Source organism: Scyliorhinus torazame, chromosome 21 (assembly GCF_047496885.1).
Source record: "Scyliorhinus torazame isolate Kashiwa2021f chromosome 21, sScyTor2.1, whole genome shotgun sequence".
Taxonomy (NCBI): domain Eukaryota; kingdom Metazoa; phylum Chordata; class Chondrichthyes; order Carcharhiniformes; family Scyliorhinidae; genus Scyliorhinus; species Scyliorhinus torazame.
In genome coordinates, this window is record NC_092727.1 from 72,927,990 (window position 1) to 72,947,035 (window position 19,046).

The following is a 19,046-nucleotide window of genomic DNA, read 5'->3' on the forward strand; positions in this document are numbered from 1 at the left end:
GTGGGACTGGAAGATCCATTCGGCAGGAAAGGCCAGAAAATCCCACCCACAGAGTTTCAGCAAAATGCCTCCATTTTCAGCTCTCTTTACGTTCTGTCCTACCGTGTGGCAGATTAAATAGGCATTGACAGAGACTGACAGCTTCAACAAGAGTGATCTAGATTATCATTAACAGGAACACATAGCTTTAGCACCAGAGAATTGGCCTTCTCCTCACCGCTTGTGCTATCTCCAGCAATCCAGCATTTGGTTCCTTCTCACAAAATACAGTTGCTGTGATTGTTACCTCTGCTGCAGCACTGCAGCCAGAGCAGTGAAATCTGGAGACTCTGCAAGTGGGCGGGCAGTGATTCAGGTTGCTTCCAGGCTGGGTGGGTAGACAACTATGGGTCTGGATTCTCCGAAATCGTGTTCGGCGATTGGCCGGAGAACCGCAGTTCCCAACCAAATCGGGGAGGGGGAGTGGTGGGGGGGGGGGGGGGGGGGGTGCTGCACCGCTTTCGCGATGCTCCGTCCCCTCCAAAGTATGCCGCCCCATGTATCGACGGCCTCAGGCAATGCCCCCCGGTGCTCCACCCCCGACCGTCCGAGTTCCCAATGGCATCGGTCGCAGTTCGAGGAGTATCTGCCTACTGAGGTAGTATGGGTTGAAGTCAGAAATAGGAAAGGAGCAGTCACCTTGTTAGGAGTTTTCTATAGGCCCCCCAATTGTAGCAGAGATGTGGAGGAACAGATTGGGAAACAGATTTTGGAAAGGTGCAGAAGTCACAGGGTAGTAGTCATGGGTGACTTTAACTTCCCAAACATTGAGTGGAAACTCTTTAGATCAAATAGTTTGGATGGGGTGGTGTTTGTGCAGTGGGTCCAGGAAGCTTTTCTAACACAGTATGTAGATTGTCCGACCAGAAGGGAGGCCATATTGGATTTGGTACTTGGTATTGAACCAGGGCAAGTGAAGATTTGTTAGTGGGGGAGCATTTTGGAGATAGTGACCACAATTCTGTGACTTTCACTTTAGTAATGGAGAGGGATCGGTGCGTGCAACAGGGCAAGGTTTACAATTGGGGGAAGGGTAAATACGATGTTGTCAGACAAGAATTGAAGTGCATAAGTTGGGAACATAGGCTGTCAGGGAAGGACACAAGTGAAATGTGGAACTTGTTCAAGGAACAGGTACTACGTGTCCTTGATATGTATGTCCCTGTCAGGCAGAGAAGAGATGGTCGAGTGAGGGAACCATGGTTGACAAGAGAGGGTGAATGTCTTGTTAAGAGGAAGAAGGAGACTTATGTAAGGCTGAGGAAACAAGGTTCAGACAGGGCGCTGGAGGGACACAAGATAGCCAGGAGGCAACTGAAGAGAGGGATTAGGAGAGCTAAGAGAGGGCATGAACAATCTTTGGCGGGTAGGATCAAGGAAAACCCCAAGGCCTTTTACACATATGTGAGAAATATGAGAATGACTAGAGCGAGGGTAGGTCCGATCAAGGACAGTAGCGGGAGATTGTGTATTGAGTCTGAAGAGATAGGAGAGGTCTTGAACGAGTACTTTTCTTCTGTATTTACAAATGAGAGGGGCCATATTGTTGGAGAGGACAGTGTGAAACAGACTGGTTAGCTCAAGGAAATACTTGTTAGGAAGGAAGAGATGTGTTGGGCATTTTGAAAAACTTGAGGATAGACAAGTCCCCCGGGCCTGACGGGATATATCCAAGGATTCTATGGGAAGCAAGAGATAAAATTGCAGAGCCGTTGGCAATGATCTTTTCGTCCTCACTGTCAACAGGGGTGGTACCAGGGGATTGGAGAGTGGTGAATGTCGTGCCCCTGTTCAAAAAAGGGAATAGGGATAACCCTGGGAATTACAGGCCAGTTAGTCTTACTTCGGTGGTAGGCAAAGTAATGGAAAGGGTACTGAAGGATAGGATTTCTGAGCATCTGGAAAGACACTGCTTGATTAGGGATAGTCAGCACGGATTTGTGAGGTGTAGGTCTTGCCTCACAAGTCTTACTGAATTCTTTGAGGAGGTGACCACGCATGTGGATGAAGGTAAAGCAGTGGATGTAGTGTACATGGATTTTAGTAAGGTATTTGATAAGGTTCCCCATGGTAGGCTTATGCAGTAAGTAAGGAGGCATGGGATAGTGGGAAATTTGACCAGTTGGATAACAAACTGGCTAACCGATAGAAGTCAGAGAGTGGTGGTGGATGGCAAATATTCAGCCTGGATCCCAGTTACCAGTGGCGTACCGCATGGATCAGTTCTTGGTCCTCTGCTGTTTGTGATTTTCATTAAGGACTTGGATGAGGGAGTTGAAGGGTGGGTCAGTAAATTTGCAGATGATACGAAGATTGGTGGAGTTGTGGATAGTGAGGAGGGCTGTTGTCGGCTGCAAAGAGACATAGATAGGATGCAGAGCTGGGCTGAGAAGTGGCAGATGGACTTTAACCCTGAAAAGTATGAGGTTGTCCATTTTGGAAGGACAAATATGAATGCGGAATACAGGGTTAACGGTAGAGTTCTTGGCAATGTGGAGGAGCAGAGAGATCTTGGGGTCTATGTTCATACATCTCTGAAAGTTGCCACTCAAGTGGATAGAGCTGTGAAGAAGGCCTATGGTGTGTTAGCGTTCATTAACAGAGGGATTGAATTTAAGAGCCGTGAGGTGATGATGCAGCTGTACAAAACTTTGGTAAGGCCACATTTGGAGTACTGTGTACAGTTCTGGTCGCCTCATTTTAGGAAGGATGTGGAAGCTTTGGAAAAGGTGCAAAGGAGATTTACCAGGATGTTGCCTGGAATGGAGAGTAGGTCTTACGAGGAAAGGTTGAGGGTGCTAGGCCTTTTCTCATTAGAACAGAGAAGGATGAGGGGCGACTTGATAGAGGTTTATAAGATGATCAGGGGAACAGATAGAGTAGACAGTCAGAGACTTTTTCCCCGGGTGGAACAAACCATTACAAGGGGACATAAATTTAAGTTGAATGGTGGAAGAGATAGGGGGGATGTCAGAGGTAGGTTCTTTACCCAGAGAGTAGTGGGGGCATGGAATGCACGACCTGTGGAAGTAGTTGAGTCGGAAACATTAGGGACCTTCAAGCAGCTATTGGATAGGTACATGGATTACGGTAGAATAATATAGTGTAGATTAATTTGTTCTTAAAGGCAGCACGGTAGCATTGTGGATAGCACAATTGCTTCACAGTTCCAGGGTCCCAGGATCGATTCCGGTTTGGGTTACTGTCTGTGCGGAGTCTGCACATCCTCCCCGTGTGTGCCTGGGTTTCCTCCAGGTGCTCCCGTTTCCTCCCACAGTCCAAAGATGTGCAGGTTAGGTGGACTGGTCGTGATAAATTGCCCTTAGTGTCCAAAATTGCCCTTAGTGTTGGGTGGGGTTACTGGGATATGGGGATAGGGTGGAGGTGTTGACCTTGGGTAGGGTGCTCTTTCCAAGAGCCTGTGCAGACTCAATGGCCCGAATGGCCTCCTTCTGCACTGTAAATTCTATGATAATCTATGATTAATCTAGGACAAAGGTTCGGCACAACATCGTGGGCCGAAGGGCCTGTTCTGTGCTGTATTTTTCTATGTTCTATGTTCTATGTGGTCTCATCTGTCAGGAACTCATTCCAGCGCCTCCACAGTTGGGGGAGGGCCGGTCCGCGGGCAGGGGGAATTTTATTAGGGGCTGGTGGCACTGTGTGGGGGTGGTCCGGGGCTCGCGACCCGGCCAAAGTGGGGGGCTATTTCATGGGTCGGGTCCGCAAGCAGCATCCACCGCTGCAGGCCGCCGCCGTGCACATCGGTAATTCTCCGGTCTGTATCAGCAGTTAGAGCCGGGTGCTCTACGCTGCTTGTCTGCTAGCCCTCAGCAAAACGTGGAATCGGTGACCATTTTACCACCGTTCCCATGCCGCAGTTGGGACATAGCCCCAGAATCAGAGAATCCAGCCCTTGTATTTCAAACTCAAAACCTCAATTAATGCACCTTGAGGGAACTTTCTGAATGGAACTCCCACGCAATGTCAGGAACTCAGCAGCTCTACTGAGGTGAGCAAAATGTCAAGAAGCCAGCCAGTGGCTTAAAGAACACGTTAGATTTGAAAATAATCTCTCAAAATCGGGAAATCTGTGTTCAGAGGTGTGAAGAGTCCTGCCATTGCGGCAGACTCTTGCAGCCTGCTTCCACTGAACGTGCTGAATATTAAGAGAATCCTAATAATAATAATCATCTTTATTCTCACAAGTAGGCTTACAATAAGAACATAAGACCATAAGACATAGGAGCAGAATTAGGCCACTCAGCCCATCGAGTCTGCTCTGCCATTCAATCATGGCTCATAACACTGCAATGAAGATACTGTGAAAAGCCTCTAGTCGCCACATTCCGGCATCCATTCGGATACACAGAGGGAGAATTCAGAATGTCCAATTCATCTAACAAGCTCATCTTTTGGGATTGGTGGGAGGAAACCCACTGTTGCCCCATTGTCCTCATCACCCTCTTGAACCCTATTGGATATTCAGAGTCTCAGTTACTGAAACTTCCTGACTATTTATTTTCATCAGTTTATCATGGTAAGAAGAAGCATGCATTTCAGAGGGAACAGTTGATAAATCATTGAGTAGATACAAGAACTTGCAATGCAGTTAACTCTAAACTATCCTCTGAAATGGCCTAGCAAGCCAGTCAGTTCAGGGGAAATCAGGGATAGGCAATAAATGCCGGCAGTCAGCGATGCCCACATCCCATGAAAAAATTATAAAGCCATTGGTTAAGGACTGCACAGGGGTAAAAGTAAATAACTTAAGCTTTATTGTTAGTCTGTGCCAAGCCACCTTGTTTTTATTAATGCTGGCAGCTGACACTGACAAAAGTGGTTTTCTGGGCCAGAGTTTCAGCTCACGATTGACTGATGTGCGATCATTGCAGCAATCAAATCATTGTTCAGGTGCTGCTCATGGGTTTGGAAGATCCCCTAGTCAGCAGGACAGAAATTTGATGGAGGGAACATTTATTGTTTAAGTTAGAATTTATCTGCTATCTTTAAATTTCTGTTAGTGCGTAATGCTAGTGTTGCTCTTTAGAATCGCCAATATGATACTGAGGCTCTTTTTATGATATGATGTTATGTCCCAACAGCGTCGCCAATACTGTGGGTGTTTCTCTTTCTCTTACTGAACCACAAGGCTTTCCTGTATATCGTCAAATGACCACACAACCAGTTAGTCAGTTCAAGTTCAAAGATGGTTTATTTACACACAAGGGTTACTTCTACATGCAAGCACAATATACTACAAATTAAACTACACCTATCAACTACAGTAACCTATACTTAACTTCAGGCGACCGGCACTGTGCAAGTGGATAAGGCCTTTATCTTGATCATGTGGCTGGTTTGAAGAATTGGCTCTGTCTCTGCTGGGTTCATCCATCAGGTAGCAATCATTGGTCTTGAACTTGGCTGTCTGGTCATTATGCTGCAGTTGGGCTGGCACAGGCCGGATTCATAGGAGGCTGGCACAGGCTACGTCCAAAAGAAACTGAACACATGGCTGTGTGTCTTTTTATCCTTCTGAGTTTTGTGCTCTTTGGGGAGGTCCTTAATCTTGGACCCAATAATTCGACAAGCTCCGATCACTGCCTTCGATTTTGGCCAATAAAGGGGCGGTGCCTTGGTGGCTGGGCGGGTCTTTAGCGGTCATTGACCTTGGCGGTTGGGCTCTCTGAGTAAAGGGAGTGGCACCGATCAGTCTGTGGCTGTATCGGTTTCTTGATTGGAGTCCTATTGTTCCGGGGAAATGGGCCATTAGAATGCAAACGAGCGGGGGTTTTGATCAGGTCTAGCTACCTGAGTTTAGATACACAGAAGCTCTCTATCTGTCTGAGTCCTGGGTTGGCCACAATTCCCATGGTCCTTTGCAGGTGGCCATCTCAGATGGCTACACTGGTTAAAATTCTGTGAACTTCTGTCATTTTCCCTGTTATATGTTAACTTGACTCAGTCAGGAGTACTCTCACCTCTGAGCCCATCCTTTCTCATTGCTTTCTCCATGGCAATACTGTAGCTAATCATAGAATCATAGACTCCTTACAGTGCAGAAGGAGGCCATTTGGTCCATTGAGTCTACACCAAATCTCTGAAAAACTACCCTACCCAGGCCCACTCCCCCGTAACCCCACCTAACCTTTGAACAGTAAGTGGCAATTTACCATGGCCAATCTACCTAACCTGTACATCTTTGGACTGTGGGAAAAAAATCAAAGCACCCGGAGGAAACCCATGCAGACACAGGGAGAATGTGCAAACTCCATACAGACAGTCACTCAAGTCAGAATCGAACCCGGATCTCTGGCGCTGTGAGGCAGTAATGCTAACCACTATGCCACCATGCCACCCTCAGAGTCAACTTGCCAACCAATTATCACATTTTCTACTGCTCATAAGTTGTTATTGTTTAAAATTTGGAATTCTTGTACTTGTCCTGATGAATGCAAGAACAAAAGCTTCAGCAGCATGTCTCTTTTTTCAGCAATACTTCCGTTTTACAAGATGCAGATAGGGAATTATCCCTTTCAGAATATGGAAGTTGAGGAAGACTTGCATTGGCTTTGTGTAGAGTGGCATTTTAGGGTCCTGAATGATAACATTCGCATAAATTGGATTTATTTTCCTGAATTTCTCCCGAATTTGTGAAATTCCTGACTGTCAACGAGAAGCGAAGGAATTGTATTTTGAGTGGCATAATGATAGTCACTGACTGGGGGGGGGGGGTGGGGGGATTAAGACTGCACTGGCTCCACCTTGTTCAAAACTCAAATCAAGATCAAAGGAGACATCTTGTTGCACAGTCTGAGTGGGTGTGAAGCATGGAGTCCACGGTAAGGGATTAAAGTGGGTGGTGGCTGAAAATGATGACTTTGGTCTTCTCAGTAAAAGCTCAAAGAAATCACATTGAATTAGGTCAGAGTTAAAGCTCAGAAGCAGATCATTCTTCCCAACTGGTCCAACTGGCAGCATTTGTTGCCCATTCCTAAATGCCCCTGAGCTAAGTGTTAGCACTGGCGGCTTTTCTCTGTTCTCAGTAATTTTCATGTATTTGTATTCTCGGAGTAATGAATGTTCTCCTTGACAGGTCACTATGCAGTTGAACATTGATCATTGGCCAAAGACTGTCTCGGTGCTATGGCAGCTCCCTCAGTACATCATAATCTCAGTGTCTGAAATACTGTTTTCAGTGACTGGACTACACCTGGCTTACACTCAGGTAATGACAAGACCAAAAGATTTAGTTTACAATGATGCGATATACCTTGATTTTGCTCATATAAGTCAACCAATGTAGTCAATTTTAAATAAATAAGACAAGAACCGAGAATCTTCCCATTATTTTAACCTTGCGTTGAAAGTTCTTCTATTGCCATGAAGAATTTGGAACCTCCAGATTTTCATAGAATCCCTACAAAGTAGAAGATGGCCACTCAGCCCATCAAGTTCGCACTGACCCTCTGAAAGAGCACACTACCCAGGTCCTCTCCGCTGCCCACCCCACCCTATCTCCTTAACCCTACCTGCACATCCTGGACAACAAGGAGCAATTTATCACGGCCACTCCACCTAACCTGCACATCTTTGGACTGTGGGAGGAAACCGGAATCACCCGGAGGAACCCACACAGGTGCGGGGAGAATGTGCAAACTCAACATAGGCAGTCACCCAGGGCCGGAATTGAACCTGTGTTCCTGGCACTGTGAGGCAGCAGAGCTAGCCACTGTGCCACCGTGCTGCCATTTCTTCCCAGACATAGGTACGGCAGGAAGACTGATCCACTATTCATTAGATCACGGCTGATTTATAACTTAATTCCATTTGCCCACCTTGTTCCATAACCTTGGTCTCCATCAGCAGAGTGAAAGTGTTGTAATTATGCCAGATCAATGGCATTTCAGAAGAATAATCCACTTTTGACTTTGGAATTGAGTCAACCAATTAAGTGGTAGGATGGATCATGATATTGTCCTATCCAGATTGGCTGGAGGCTTGAACTGAAGCCTGGCTGCCCCAATTAATCAAGACTTTCTCCCACTGGTGTTTGAGGCAAAAAGACTTTTAAAATAAGCAGAACCAGAGAAAGCTGAAAAAACGCAGCAGGTCTTGAAGCATCCATAGGCAGGGAAAACAAGAGTTAATATTTGAAGTCTTCAGAACTAAAGAGAGGGAAAAATGTGATTTTATTTCAGAGGTGATGGAACAGCTGGAACAGCGATTAGTGGGAGCTGGGAGAGATTGCAATAAGCAGCTGGTTTCTGAGAGTCAAGGTTGATTGTAACTCCCTTTTTTGAGATAAGAGGAATGTTGCCAGGACTTTTGAGCAATTCCATCACTGCATTTGTGGTTAGTGTTAGGGTTAAGGTCTGGGATTGGAGAAAAATACGTGTTAATTCATTAATCAAAGACAGATATTCCCATATTCCGGACGTTATTACTGCAGGGATGCATGGCGTAGAGCTCGGTTTGTTTCAGGTCGAGTTGGAAACCATGTTATGTTCTGAAACTTTGAAAATCTTTTTCAATCTGTTTATATTTTCGATCTGTTTATATCTTTATGATTAAAGTACTTTGCACTAGTTTGAGGTGAAAACAGACATTTTCCAATTACCTCAGGCAATATCCACAGGGAAATGTAAGGAGTAACATTAGCGAGCAGCATTTGCCTAATAAGTTGCAAAACTCAGAATAGATCGAGCCGAAAACACTTGGGCAACCTCCTCTTTCTCTCAGTGAGAGCAACACAAGAAAGTGAGCCTTTTTGATAGAGTCAATTGGGTAACGTGCAAGAGAGCAGTCATTTCTTCACATTCTTCTCTTGAAGAATAGTTTGAAGTAGGGAAAGAATTTGCAGACCAACTAACAGTCTGACAACCATGTTGTGAACTCCCCTCCATAGTCAAGACCCTTTTTAGAACAGCTGAAATGTTGGTAGAATTTAAATACATCGATACTCAAACATAACCAATTTATTGGTGTCGCATGTGCTTTGGATAAAGGGGAACCGGTGGATGTACCATACTTAGATATCCAGAATGCATTCGACAAGGTACCACCTCAAAGGCTATTACAGAAAATAAAAGCTCATGGTGTAGGGGGTAAAATATTGGCATGTATAAAAGATTGGTTAGCCACAAGAAATAGAAATTTAACATAAATGGGTCTTTTTCTGGTTGACAGGATGTGACAAGTGGTGTGCCACAGGGATCAGTGTTGGGGCCTCAACTTTTTACAATTTATATAAGTGACTTGGAGGAAGAGACTGAAAGTAAGGTTGCTAAATTTGCCGATGACACAAAGATAGGTAGGAAAGTGAAGTGCCAAGGGAACGTAAGGAGGGTAAAATGGGACATAAAGAGGTAAAGTGAGTGGGCAAAATCTGGCAAATGGAGAATAATTTGGACAAATGTGAAATTTTGATGGGAAGAATAAAAAAGAAACTTATTATCTAAATGGTGAGAGATTGCAGAGCTTTGAGATAAAGAGGGATCTGAGTGTCCTAGTGAATGAATCACAAAAGACTAGTGTACAGGCTCAGGAATTGACTAGGAAAGCTCATAGAATTTTATTGTTTATTGTGACAGAAATTATTTGCAAATGCAGGGAGATGATACTTCAGTTGTACAGGGCATTGCTGAGACCACATCTGGAATGGAGTGTACAGTAGGGACGGTGGTGGGGTAGTGGAACTAGTAATCCAGAGACCAAGGGGAATGCCCTGGGACCTGGGTTCAAATCCTACCATGGCAAAGGTTTGAATTCAATAAAAATCTGGAATTAAAGTCTAATTATGATCATGAATTGATTGTCATAAAAACCCACCTGGTTCACTAATATCCTTTAGGGAAGGAAATCTACCTGGTGTGATGAATGCACAATTATTATATGCTGGCAGCACACTTCCACCCAGGAGTGGTGTGGCTTCAATGGAAAATCCTATCGACAAACGTCAGGAAGAGAGAATCCCGCCACCAGTGAATGGCGTGCCGCTGAGAAACACGTGGCTAGGGGAACCGGAGAATCCTTCTCTATATTTCATATTTGTGGCATTAACATTACTAACATCACTATGCTATTAAAAAACCTTGGTTTAAAATACATATGGGCAGCATGTCTACTAAAAGTGGAATTAAGGTGTCATATTTATTGATATTAACCATTTACTTGTTTACAGAGAGATGACTAATGCAATATTGTTTTGATTGCAAGAGATTCCCTGGAGAGTAGATAATTTATTAGGGATTGTATTTAGTCCTAGCTAAGCAGGTGGTGGGGCATCTTAGTGGGATGCAGGTGATGTAATTAATGGGAGGAGCCAGGTCTGCCTGTAGTTTGCAGATTTGCCAAATGCTGTTAGGATGAGCAGAAGGTTCTGACAAGACAGAAGGATTTTCAGGTTGTTCCTTAAAGGATCTCTCTCATCAAAGGTTTGCACACAGGAGCAAATTACATGTTTTGTTAACTTTATTCTAAGTGGCAGTTGAACTGCATTGGGTTGCTTAATTAGAATTAGTGGCAGGTGTAGATAGAGTTAAAGGGCGAGATTCTCCGTCCCACCGCACCCATTTTCTTCTGCGGCGTGCCCCCGGTGTCAGCGGGATCCTCCATCCCAGCAGCCAGCTAATGGGGTTTCCCATTGTGGGCACCCCCACGCCATCAGGAAATCTGCAAGCGCTAGTGCGCTATCGGCGGGATGGAGGATCTCACCAATGAAGAATCCAGTCCAAAAAGTTTCCCTTCATTTAATAACTGTTTAACTGTTAATTGTAAAAGTATTTCTTTGATGTCAATGTGGTTAATTCTGTGTTTAAACTAAAGTTTGTTTTAACCTAAAAGACACCCAGTGTTTAGCACTGCTGCATTAAAGGTTAGGTGGCATTACAGGGTTACAGTGACAGGGTAGGGGTGGGAAGGGTGCTCTTTCAGAATGTCCATGCAGGCTTGATGGGCCAAAAAGTCTCCTTTTGCACTGGAGACATTTTATTATATACCCATTGGTCAAAGTCATCACTCCTGGGGTGAAGTATCCTTTCCTCACAGTTTTACAAATTAAAAATTGTTTGGAGTTTACCATCCGGTATCCTATCAAAAGCTGGGGTCTGGTCCGGTATCCTAATACTGGTCTGGCTGACATGTAACTCCAGACCCACAGCAATGTAGCTGACCCTTAAATGCCCTCTGAGAAGCCTAGGAAACCATCCAGTTCAAGGGCAATCACGGATGGGCAATACATGCTGTCCCAGCCAGCAATGCCCACATTCACTGAATTAATTTTAAAAATGTACCAGTCTCCTTATCTAATGAAAGATGTAAATGTGTTAGAAAAAGTTCAGAGAAGGTGTACTAGACTAGTACCAAGAATAAGCAAGCTGTTTGATGAGGAAAGGATGGAGGGATTTGGTTTGTATTGACTAGAGTTTAGAAGAGTAATTGCCAACTTCATCAAACCTTAAGGGGCATCGACATCGTGGATGTGAGCGGATGTTCCTTTTCTCTAACTAGGGGTCACTGTTTAAAAATAAGGGAGTCACCCATTTAAGATGGAGATGAGGAGAATTTTTTTTCTCTCAGAATGTTTCTCTGGAACTTTCTTATTAGAGTAATATACACTGAGAGGGTGGGGTTATCAGAGAAATATGCACTGAGAGGGTGGGGTTATGAGAGTAATATACACTGAGAGGGCAGGGTTATTAGAGTAATATGCATTGAGAGGGTGGGGTTATTAGAGTAATATACACTGAGAGGATAGGGTTATTAGAGTGATATAAACTGAGAGGGTGGGGTTATTAGAGTAATATACACTGAGAGGGCAGGGTTATTAGAGTAATATGCACTGAGAGGGTCGGGTTATTAGAGTAATATGCACTGAGAGGGTGGGGTTATTAGAGTAATATACACTGAGAGAATGGGGTGATTAGAGTGATATACACTGAGAGGGTTGGGTTATTAGAGTAATATACACTGAGAGGGCAGGGTTATTAGAGTAATATGCACTGAGAGGGTGTGGTTATTAGAGTAATATACTCTGAGGGGGCGGGGTTATTAGAGTAATATACACTGAGAGAATGGGGTGATTAGAGCAATATACACGGAGAGGGCAGGGTTATTAGAGTAATATACACTGAGAGGGTGGGGTTATTGGAGTCATATACACTGAGAGGGCGGGGTTATTAGAGTCATATACACTGAGAGGGTGGGGTTATTAGAGTAATATACTCTGAGAGGGTGGGGTTATTAGAGTAATATACACTGAGGGTGGGGTTATTAGAGTAATATACACTGAGAGGGTGGGGTTATTAGAGTAATATACACTGAGAGGGCTGGGTTATTAGAGTAATATACACTGAGAGGGTGGGGTTATTGGAGTCATATACACTGAGAGGGCGGGGTTATTAGAGTAATATACACTGAGAGGGTGGGGTTATTAGAGAAATATGCACTGAGAGGGTGGGGTTATTAGAGTACTATACACTTAGAGGGTGGGGTTATAAGAGTAATATAGAATGAGAGGGCAGGGTTATTAGAGTAATATACACTGAGAGGGTGGGGTTATTAGAGTACTATACACTTAGAGGGTGGGGTTATTGGAGTCATATACACTGAGTGGGCAGGGTTATTAGAGTAATATACACTGAGAGGGTGGGGTTATTAGAGTAATATACACTGAGAGGGGAGGGTTATTAGTAATATACACTGAGAGGGTGGGGTTATTAGAGTACTATACACTTAGAGGGTGGGGTTATAAGAGTAATATAGACTGAGACGGCAGGGTTATTAGAGTAATATACACTGAGAGGGTGGGGTTATTGGAGTCATATACACTGAGAGGGTGGGGTTATAAGAGTAATATAGACTGAGAGGACAGGGTTATTAGAGTAATATACACTGAGAGGGTGGCGTTATTGGAGTCATATACACTGAGTGGGCAGGGTTATTAGAGTAATATACACTGAGAGGGTGGGGTCATTAGAGTAATATACACTGAGAGGGGAGGGTTATTAGTAATATACACTGAGAGGGTGTGGTTATTAGAGTATTATACACTTAGAGGGTGGGGTTATAAGAGTAATATAGACTGAGAGGGCAGGGTTATTAGAGTAATATACACTGAGATGGTGGGGTTATTGGAGTCATATACACTGAGAGGGTGGGATTATTAGAGTAATATACACTGAGAGGGCAGGGTTATTAGAGTAATATGCACTGAGTGGGTGGGGTTATTTGAGTAATATACACTGAGAGGGTGGGGTTACTAGAACATAGAACATAGAACGATACAGCGCAGTACAGGCCCTTCGGCACACGATGTTGCACCGACATGGGAAGTCAAAAAACAAAAGCCATCTAACCTACACTATGCCATTATCATCCATATGCTTATCCAATAAACTTTTAAATGCCCTCAATGTTGGCGAGTTCACTACTGTTGCAGGTAGGGCATTCCACGGCCTCACCACTCTTTGCGTAAAGAACCTACCTCTGACCTCTGTCCTGTATCTATTACCCCTCAGTTTAAGGCTCTGTCTCCTCGTGCTAGCCATTTCCATCCGCGGGAGAAGGCTCTCACTGTCCACCCTATCTAACCCTCTGATCATTTTGTATGCCTCTATTAAGTCTCCTCTTCACCTTCTTCTCTCTAACGAAAACAACCTCAAGGCCATCAGCCTTTCCTCATAAGATTTTCCCTCCATACCAGGCGACATCCTGGTAAATCTCCTCTGCACCCGTTCCAAAGCTTCCACGTCCTTCCTGTAATGAGGTGACCAGAACTGTACGCAATACTCCAAATGCGGCCGTACCAGAGTTTTGTACAGCTGCAACATGACCTCATGACTCCGGAACTCAATCCCTCTACCAATAAAGGCCAAAACTCCACAGGCCTTCTTCACAACCCTATCAACCTGGGTGGCAACTTTCAGGGATCTATGTACATGGACACCGAGAGCCCTCTGCTCATCCACACTTCCAAAAATTTTACCATTAGCCAAATATTCCGCATTCCTGTTATTCCTTCCAAAGTGAATCACCTCACACTTCTCTACATTAAACTCCATTTGCCACCTCTCAGCCCAGCTCTGCAGCTTATCTATGTCCCTCTGTAACCTGCAACATCCTTCCGCACTGTCAACAACACCACCGACTTTAGTGTCGTCTGCAAATTTACTCACCCACCCTTCTGCGCCCTCCTCTAGGTCATTTATAAAAATGACAAACAGCAACGGCCCCAAAACAGATCCTTGTGGTACGCCACTTGTAACTGAACTCCATTCTGAACATTTCCCATCAACCACCACCCTCTGTCTTCTTTCAGCTAGCCAATTTCTGATCCACATCTCTAAATCACCCTCAATCCCCAGCCTCCGTATTTTCTGCAATAGCCTACCATGGGGAACCTTATCTAACGCTTTACTGAAATCCATATACACCACATCAACTGCTCTACCCTCGTCTACCTTTTAAGTCACCTTCTCAAAGAACTCGATAAGGTTTGTGAGGCATGACCTACCCTTCACAAAGCCATGCTGACTATCCCTGATCATATTATTCCCATCTAGATGATTATAAATCTTGTCTCTTATAATCCCCTCCAAGACTTTACCCACAACAGACGTGAGGCTCACCGGTCTATAGTTGCCGGGGTTGTCTCTGCTCCCCTTCTTGTACAAAGGGACCACATTTGCTATCCTCCAGTCCTCTGGCACTATTCCTGCAGCCAATTATGACATAAAAATCAAAGCCAAAGGCTCAGCAATCTCTTCCCTGGCTTCCCAGAGAATCCTAGGATAAATCCCATCAGGCCCCGGGGACTTATCTATTTTCAGCCTGTCCAGAATTGCCAACACCTCTTCCCTACGTACCTCAATGCCATCTATTCTAATAGCCTGGGTCTCAGCATTCTCCTCCACAACATTCTCTTTTTTCTGAGTGAATACTGACGAAAAATATTCATTCAGTATCTCGCCTAGCTCTTTAGACTCCACACACAACTTCCCATCCCTGTCCTTGACTGGCCCTACTCTTACCCTAGTCATTCTTTTATTCCTGACATACCTACAGAAAGCTTTTGGGTTTTCCTTGATCCTACCTGCCAAATACTTCTCATATCCCCTCCTTGCTCGTCTTAGCTCTCTCTTTAGATCCTTCCTCACTACCTTGTAACTATCAAGCGCCCCAACTGAAACTTCACAACTCATCTTCACATAGGCCTCCCTCTTCCTCTTAACAAGAGATTCCACTTCTTTGGTAAACCACGGTTCCCTCGCTCAACGCCTTCCTCCCTGCCTGACCGGTACGTACTTATCAAGAACACGCAGTAGCTGTTCATAGAATCATAGAATCATAGAAGTTTACAGCATGGAAACAGGCCCTTTGGCCCAACCAGTCCATGCCGCCCAGTTTTTACCATTAAGCTAGTCCCAGTTGCCTGCACTTGGCCCATAACCCTCTATATCCATCTTACCCATGTAACTATCTAAATGCTTTTTGAAAGACACAATTGTACCCGCCTCTACTACTACATCTGGCAGCCCATTCCAGACACTCACTACCCTCTGAGTGAAGAAATTGCCCCTCTGGGCCCTTCTGAATCTCTCCCCTCTCACCTTAAACCTATGCCCTCTAGTTTTAGACTCCCCTACCTTTGGGAAAAGATGTTGACTATCTACCTTATCTATGTCCCTCATTATTTTATAGACCTCTATAAGATCACCCCTAAGCCTCCTACGCTCCAGGGAAAAAAGTCCCAGTCTATCCAGCCTCTCCTTATAACTCAAACCATCAAGTCCCGGCAACATCCTAGTAAATCTTTTCTGCACTCTTTCTAGTTTAATAATATCCTTTCTATAATAGGGTGACCAGAACTGCACACAGTATTCCAAGTGTGGCCGTACCAATGTCTTGTACAACTTCAACAAGACGTCCCAACTCCTATATTCAATGTTCTGACCAATGAAACCAAGCATGCCGAATGCCTTCTTCACCACCCTGTCCACCTGCGACTCCACCTTCAAGGAGCTATGAACCTGTACTCCTAGATCTCTTTGTTCTATAACTCTCCCCAACGCCATACCATTAACTGAGTAGGTCCTGGCCTGATTCGATCTGCCAAAATGCATCACCTCACATTTATCTAAATTAAACTCCATCTGCCATTCGTCGGCCCACTGGCCTAATTGATCAAGATCCCGTTGCAATCCTAGATAACCTTCTTCACTATCCACTGTGCCACCAATCTTGGTGTCATCTGCAAACTTACTAACCATGCCTCCTAAATTCTCATCCAAATCATTAATATAAATCACAAATAACAGTGGACCCAGCACCGATCCCTGAGGCACACCACTGGTCACAGGCCTCCAGTTTGAAAAACAACCCTCTACAACCACCCTCTGCCTTCTGTCGTCCAGCCAATTTTGAATCCAATTGGCAACCTCACCCTGGATCCCGTGAACTTTAACCTTCTGCAACAACCTACCATGCGGTACCTTGTCAAAGGCTTTGCTAAAGTCCATGTAGACAACGTCTACTGCACTGCCCTCATCTACCTTCTTGGTCACTCCCTCAAAAAACTTAATCAAATTTGTGAGACATGATTTTCCACGCACAAAGCCATGCTGACTGCCCCGAATCAGTCCTTGCCTCTCTAAATGCTTGTAGATCCTGTCTCTCAGAATACCTTCTAGCAACTTACCTACTACAGACGTTAGGCTCACCGGTCTGTAGTTCCCAGGCTTTTCCCTGCTGCCCTTCTTAAACAAGGGCACAACATTCGCCACTCTCCAATCTTCAGGCACCTCACCTGTGGCTGCCGATGATTCAAATATCTCGGTTAGGGGACCCGCAATTTCCTCCCTAGCCTCCCACAACATCCTGGGATACATTTCATCAGGTCCCGGGGATTTATCTACCTTGATGCGCTTTAAGACTTCCAGCACCTCCTCCTCTGTAATATGCACACTTCTCAAGACATCACTATTTATTTCCCTTAGTTTCCTAACATCCATGCCTTTCTCCACCGTGAATACCGATGAGAAATATTCATTCAGGATCTCACCCAACTCTTGTGGCTCTGCACATAGATGTCCTTGTTGATCCTTAAGAGGCCCAACTCTGTCCCGAGTTACTCTTTTCCCCTTTATGTATCTGTAGAATCTCTTTGGATTCTCCCTTGCATTATTTGCCAAAGCAATTTCATGTCCCCTTTTTGCCCTCCTGATTTCCCTCTTAACTCTATTTCGACAATCTCTATACTCTTCAAGGGATCTACTTGATCCCAGTTGCTTATGTACGTCATATGCCTCCTTCTTCTTTTTGACCAGAGTCTCAATATCTCGAGTCATCCAGGGTTCCCTACTTCTACCAGCCTTGCCCTTCACTCTAAAGGGAATGTGCTTACCCTGCACTCTGGTTAACACATTTTTAAAAGCTTCCCATTTACCAGCCGTCCCTTTGTCTGCCAATAGTCTCCCCCAATCTACCACTGCAAGTTCCTGCCTGATACCATCAAAATTGGCCTTGCCCCAATTAAGAATTTTAACTCTTGGGCCAGACCTATCATTCTCCATAGCTATCTTAAAACTAATGGAATTATGGTCACTTGTCCCAAAGTGATCCCTCACTAGCACTTCTGTCACTTGCCCTTCCTTATTTCCCAAGACGAGGTCAAGTTTTGCCCCCTCTCTAGTCGGTCCATCCACATACTGAATGAGAAATTCCTCCTGAATACACTCAACAAATTTCCCTCCATCCAAGCCCCTAATGCTATGGCTGTCCCAGTCAATGTTGGGAAAGTTAAAGTCCCCTACTACTACCACCCTATTATTCTTGCAGCTATCTGTAATCTCCTTACATATTTGCTCCTCAATTTCCCGCTGACTATTTGGGGGCCTGTAGTACAGTCCTACCAAGGTGATCTCTCCCTTCTTATTTTTCAGTTCCACCCATATAGACTCAGTGGGCGAACCCTCGGATATATCCCCTCTAAGTACTGCCGTGATGTTCTCCCTAATCAAAAACGCCACTCCCCCTCCTCTCTTACCTCCTGTTCTATCCTTTCTATAGCATCTGTACCCCGGAACATTGAGCTGCCAGTCCTGCCCCTCCCTTAGCCATGTTTCAGTCATAGCTATAATATCCCAGTCCCATGTGGCCGTCCATGCCCTGAGTTCATCCGCTTTGCCCGTCAGGCCCCTTGCATTGAAATAAATGCAGTTTAATGTAGACCTTCCTTGCTCTCTGCCCTGCTTTCTCTGGTCATGCTTTACACACTCTCCCTTCCTGCCTTTTGTTTCTGTCCCCACTGACTTCCTACATCGGTTCCCATCCCCCTGGCACATTAGTTTAAACCCTCCCCAACTGCACTAGCAAACACCCCCCCAAGAACATTGGTTCCAGTCCCACCCAGATGCAGACCGTCCGATTTGTACAGGTCCCACCTCCCCCAGAATCGGTCCCAATGTCCCAGGAATTTGAAACCCTCCCTCTTGCACCATCTCTCAAGCCACGTATTCATCCTAGCTATCCTGTCATTCCTACTCTGACTATCACGTGGCACTGGTAGCAATCCTGAGATTACTACCTTTGAGGTCCTACTTTTTAGTTTAACTCCTAACTCCCTAAATTCAGCTTGTAGGACCTCATTCCGTTTTTTACCTATATCGTTGGTGCCTATATGCACCACGACAGCTGGCTGTTCACCCTCCCCCTCCAGAATGCCCTGCAGCCGCTCCGAGACATCCTTGACCCTTGCACCAGGGAGGCAACATACCAACCTGGATTCTCGTTTGCGTCCGCAGAAACGCCTGTCTATTCCCCTTACAATTGAATCCCCTATCACTATAGCTCTGCCACTCTTTTTCCCGCCCTTCTGTGCAGCAGAGCCAGCCATGGTGCCATGAACCTGGCTGCTGCCACCTTCCCCTGGTGAGCCATCTCCCCCAACAGTTTCCAAAACGGTAAATCTGTTTTGGAGGGAGATGACCGCAGGGGATCCCTGC

At 45.1% G+C, this 19,046-nt stretch overlaps 1 protein-coding gene across 3 annotated transcripts in view; it reads left to right on the top strand.

The window, feature by feature from the left end:
- Positions 1-19,046, top strand: part of LOC140398353 (solute carrier family 15 member 2-like) — a 689,895-nt gene that overhangs the window by 621,789 nt on the left and 49,060 nt on the right. For all 3 annotated transcript variants that reach the window (XM_072486942.1, XM_072486941.1, XM_072486943.1), the window contains one exon: positions 7,139-7,270. In XM_072486942.1, coding sequence (XP_072343043.1) covers positions 7,139-7,270 — 132 coding nt within the window. The remainder of the gene's footprint in view (positions 1-7,138; positions 7,271-19,046) is intronic.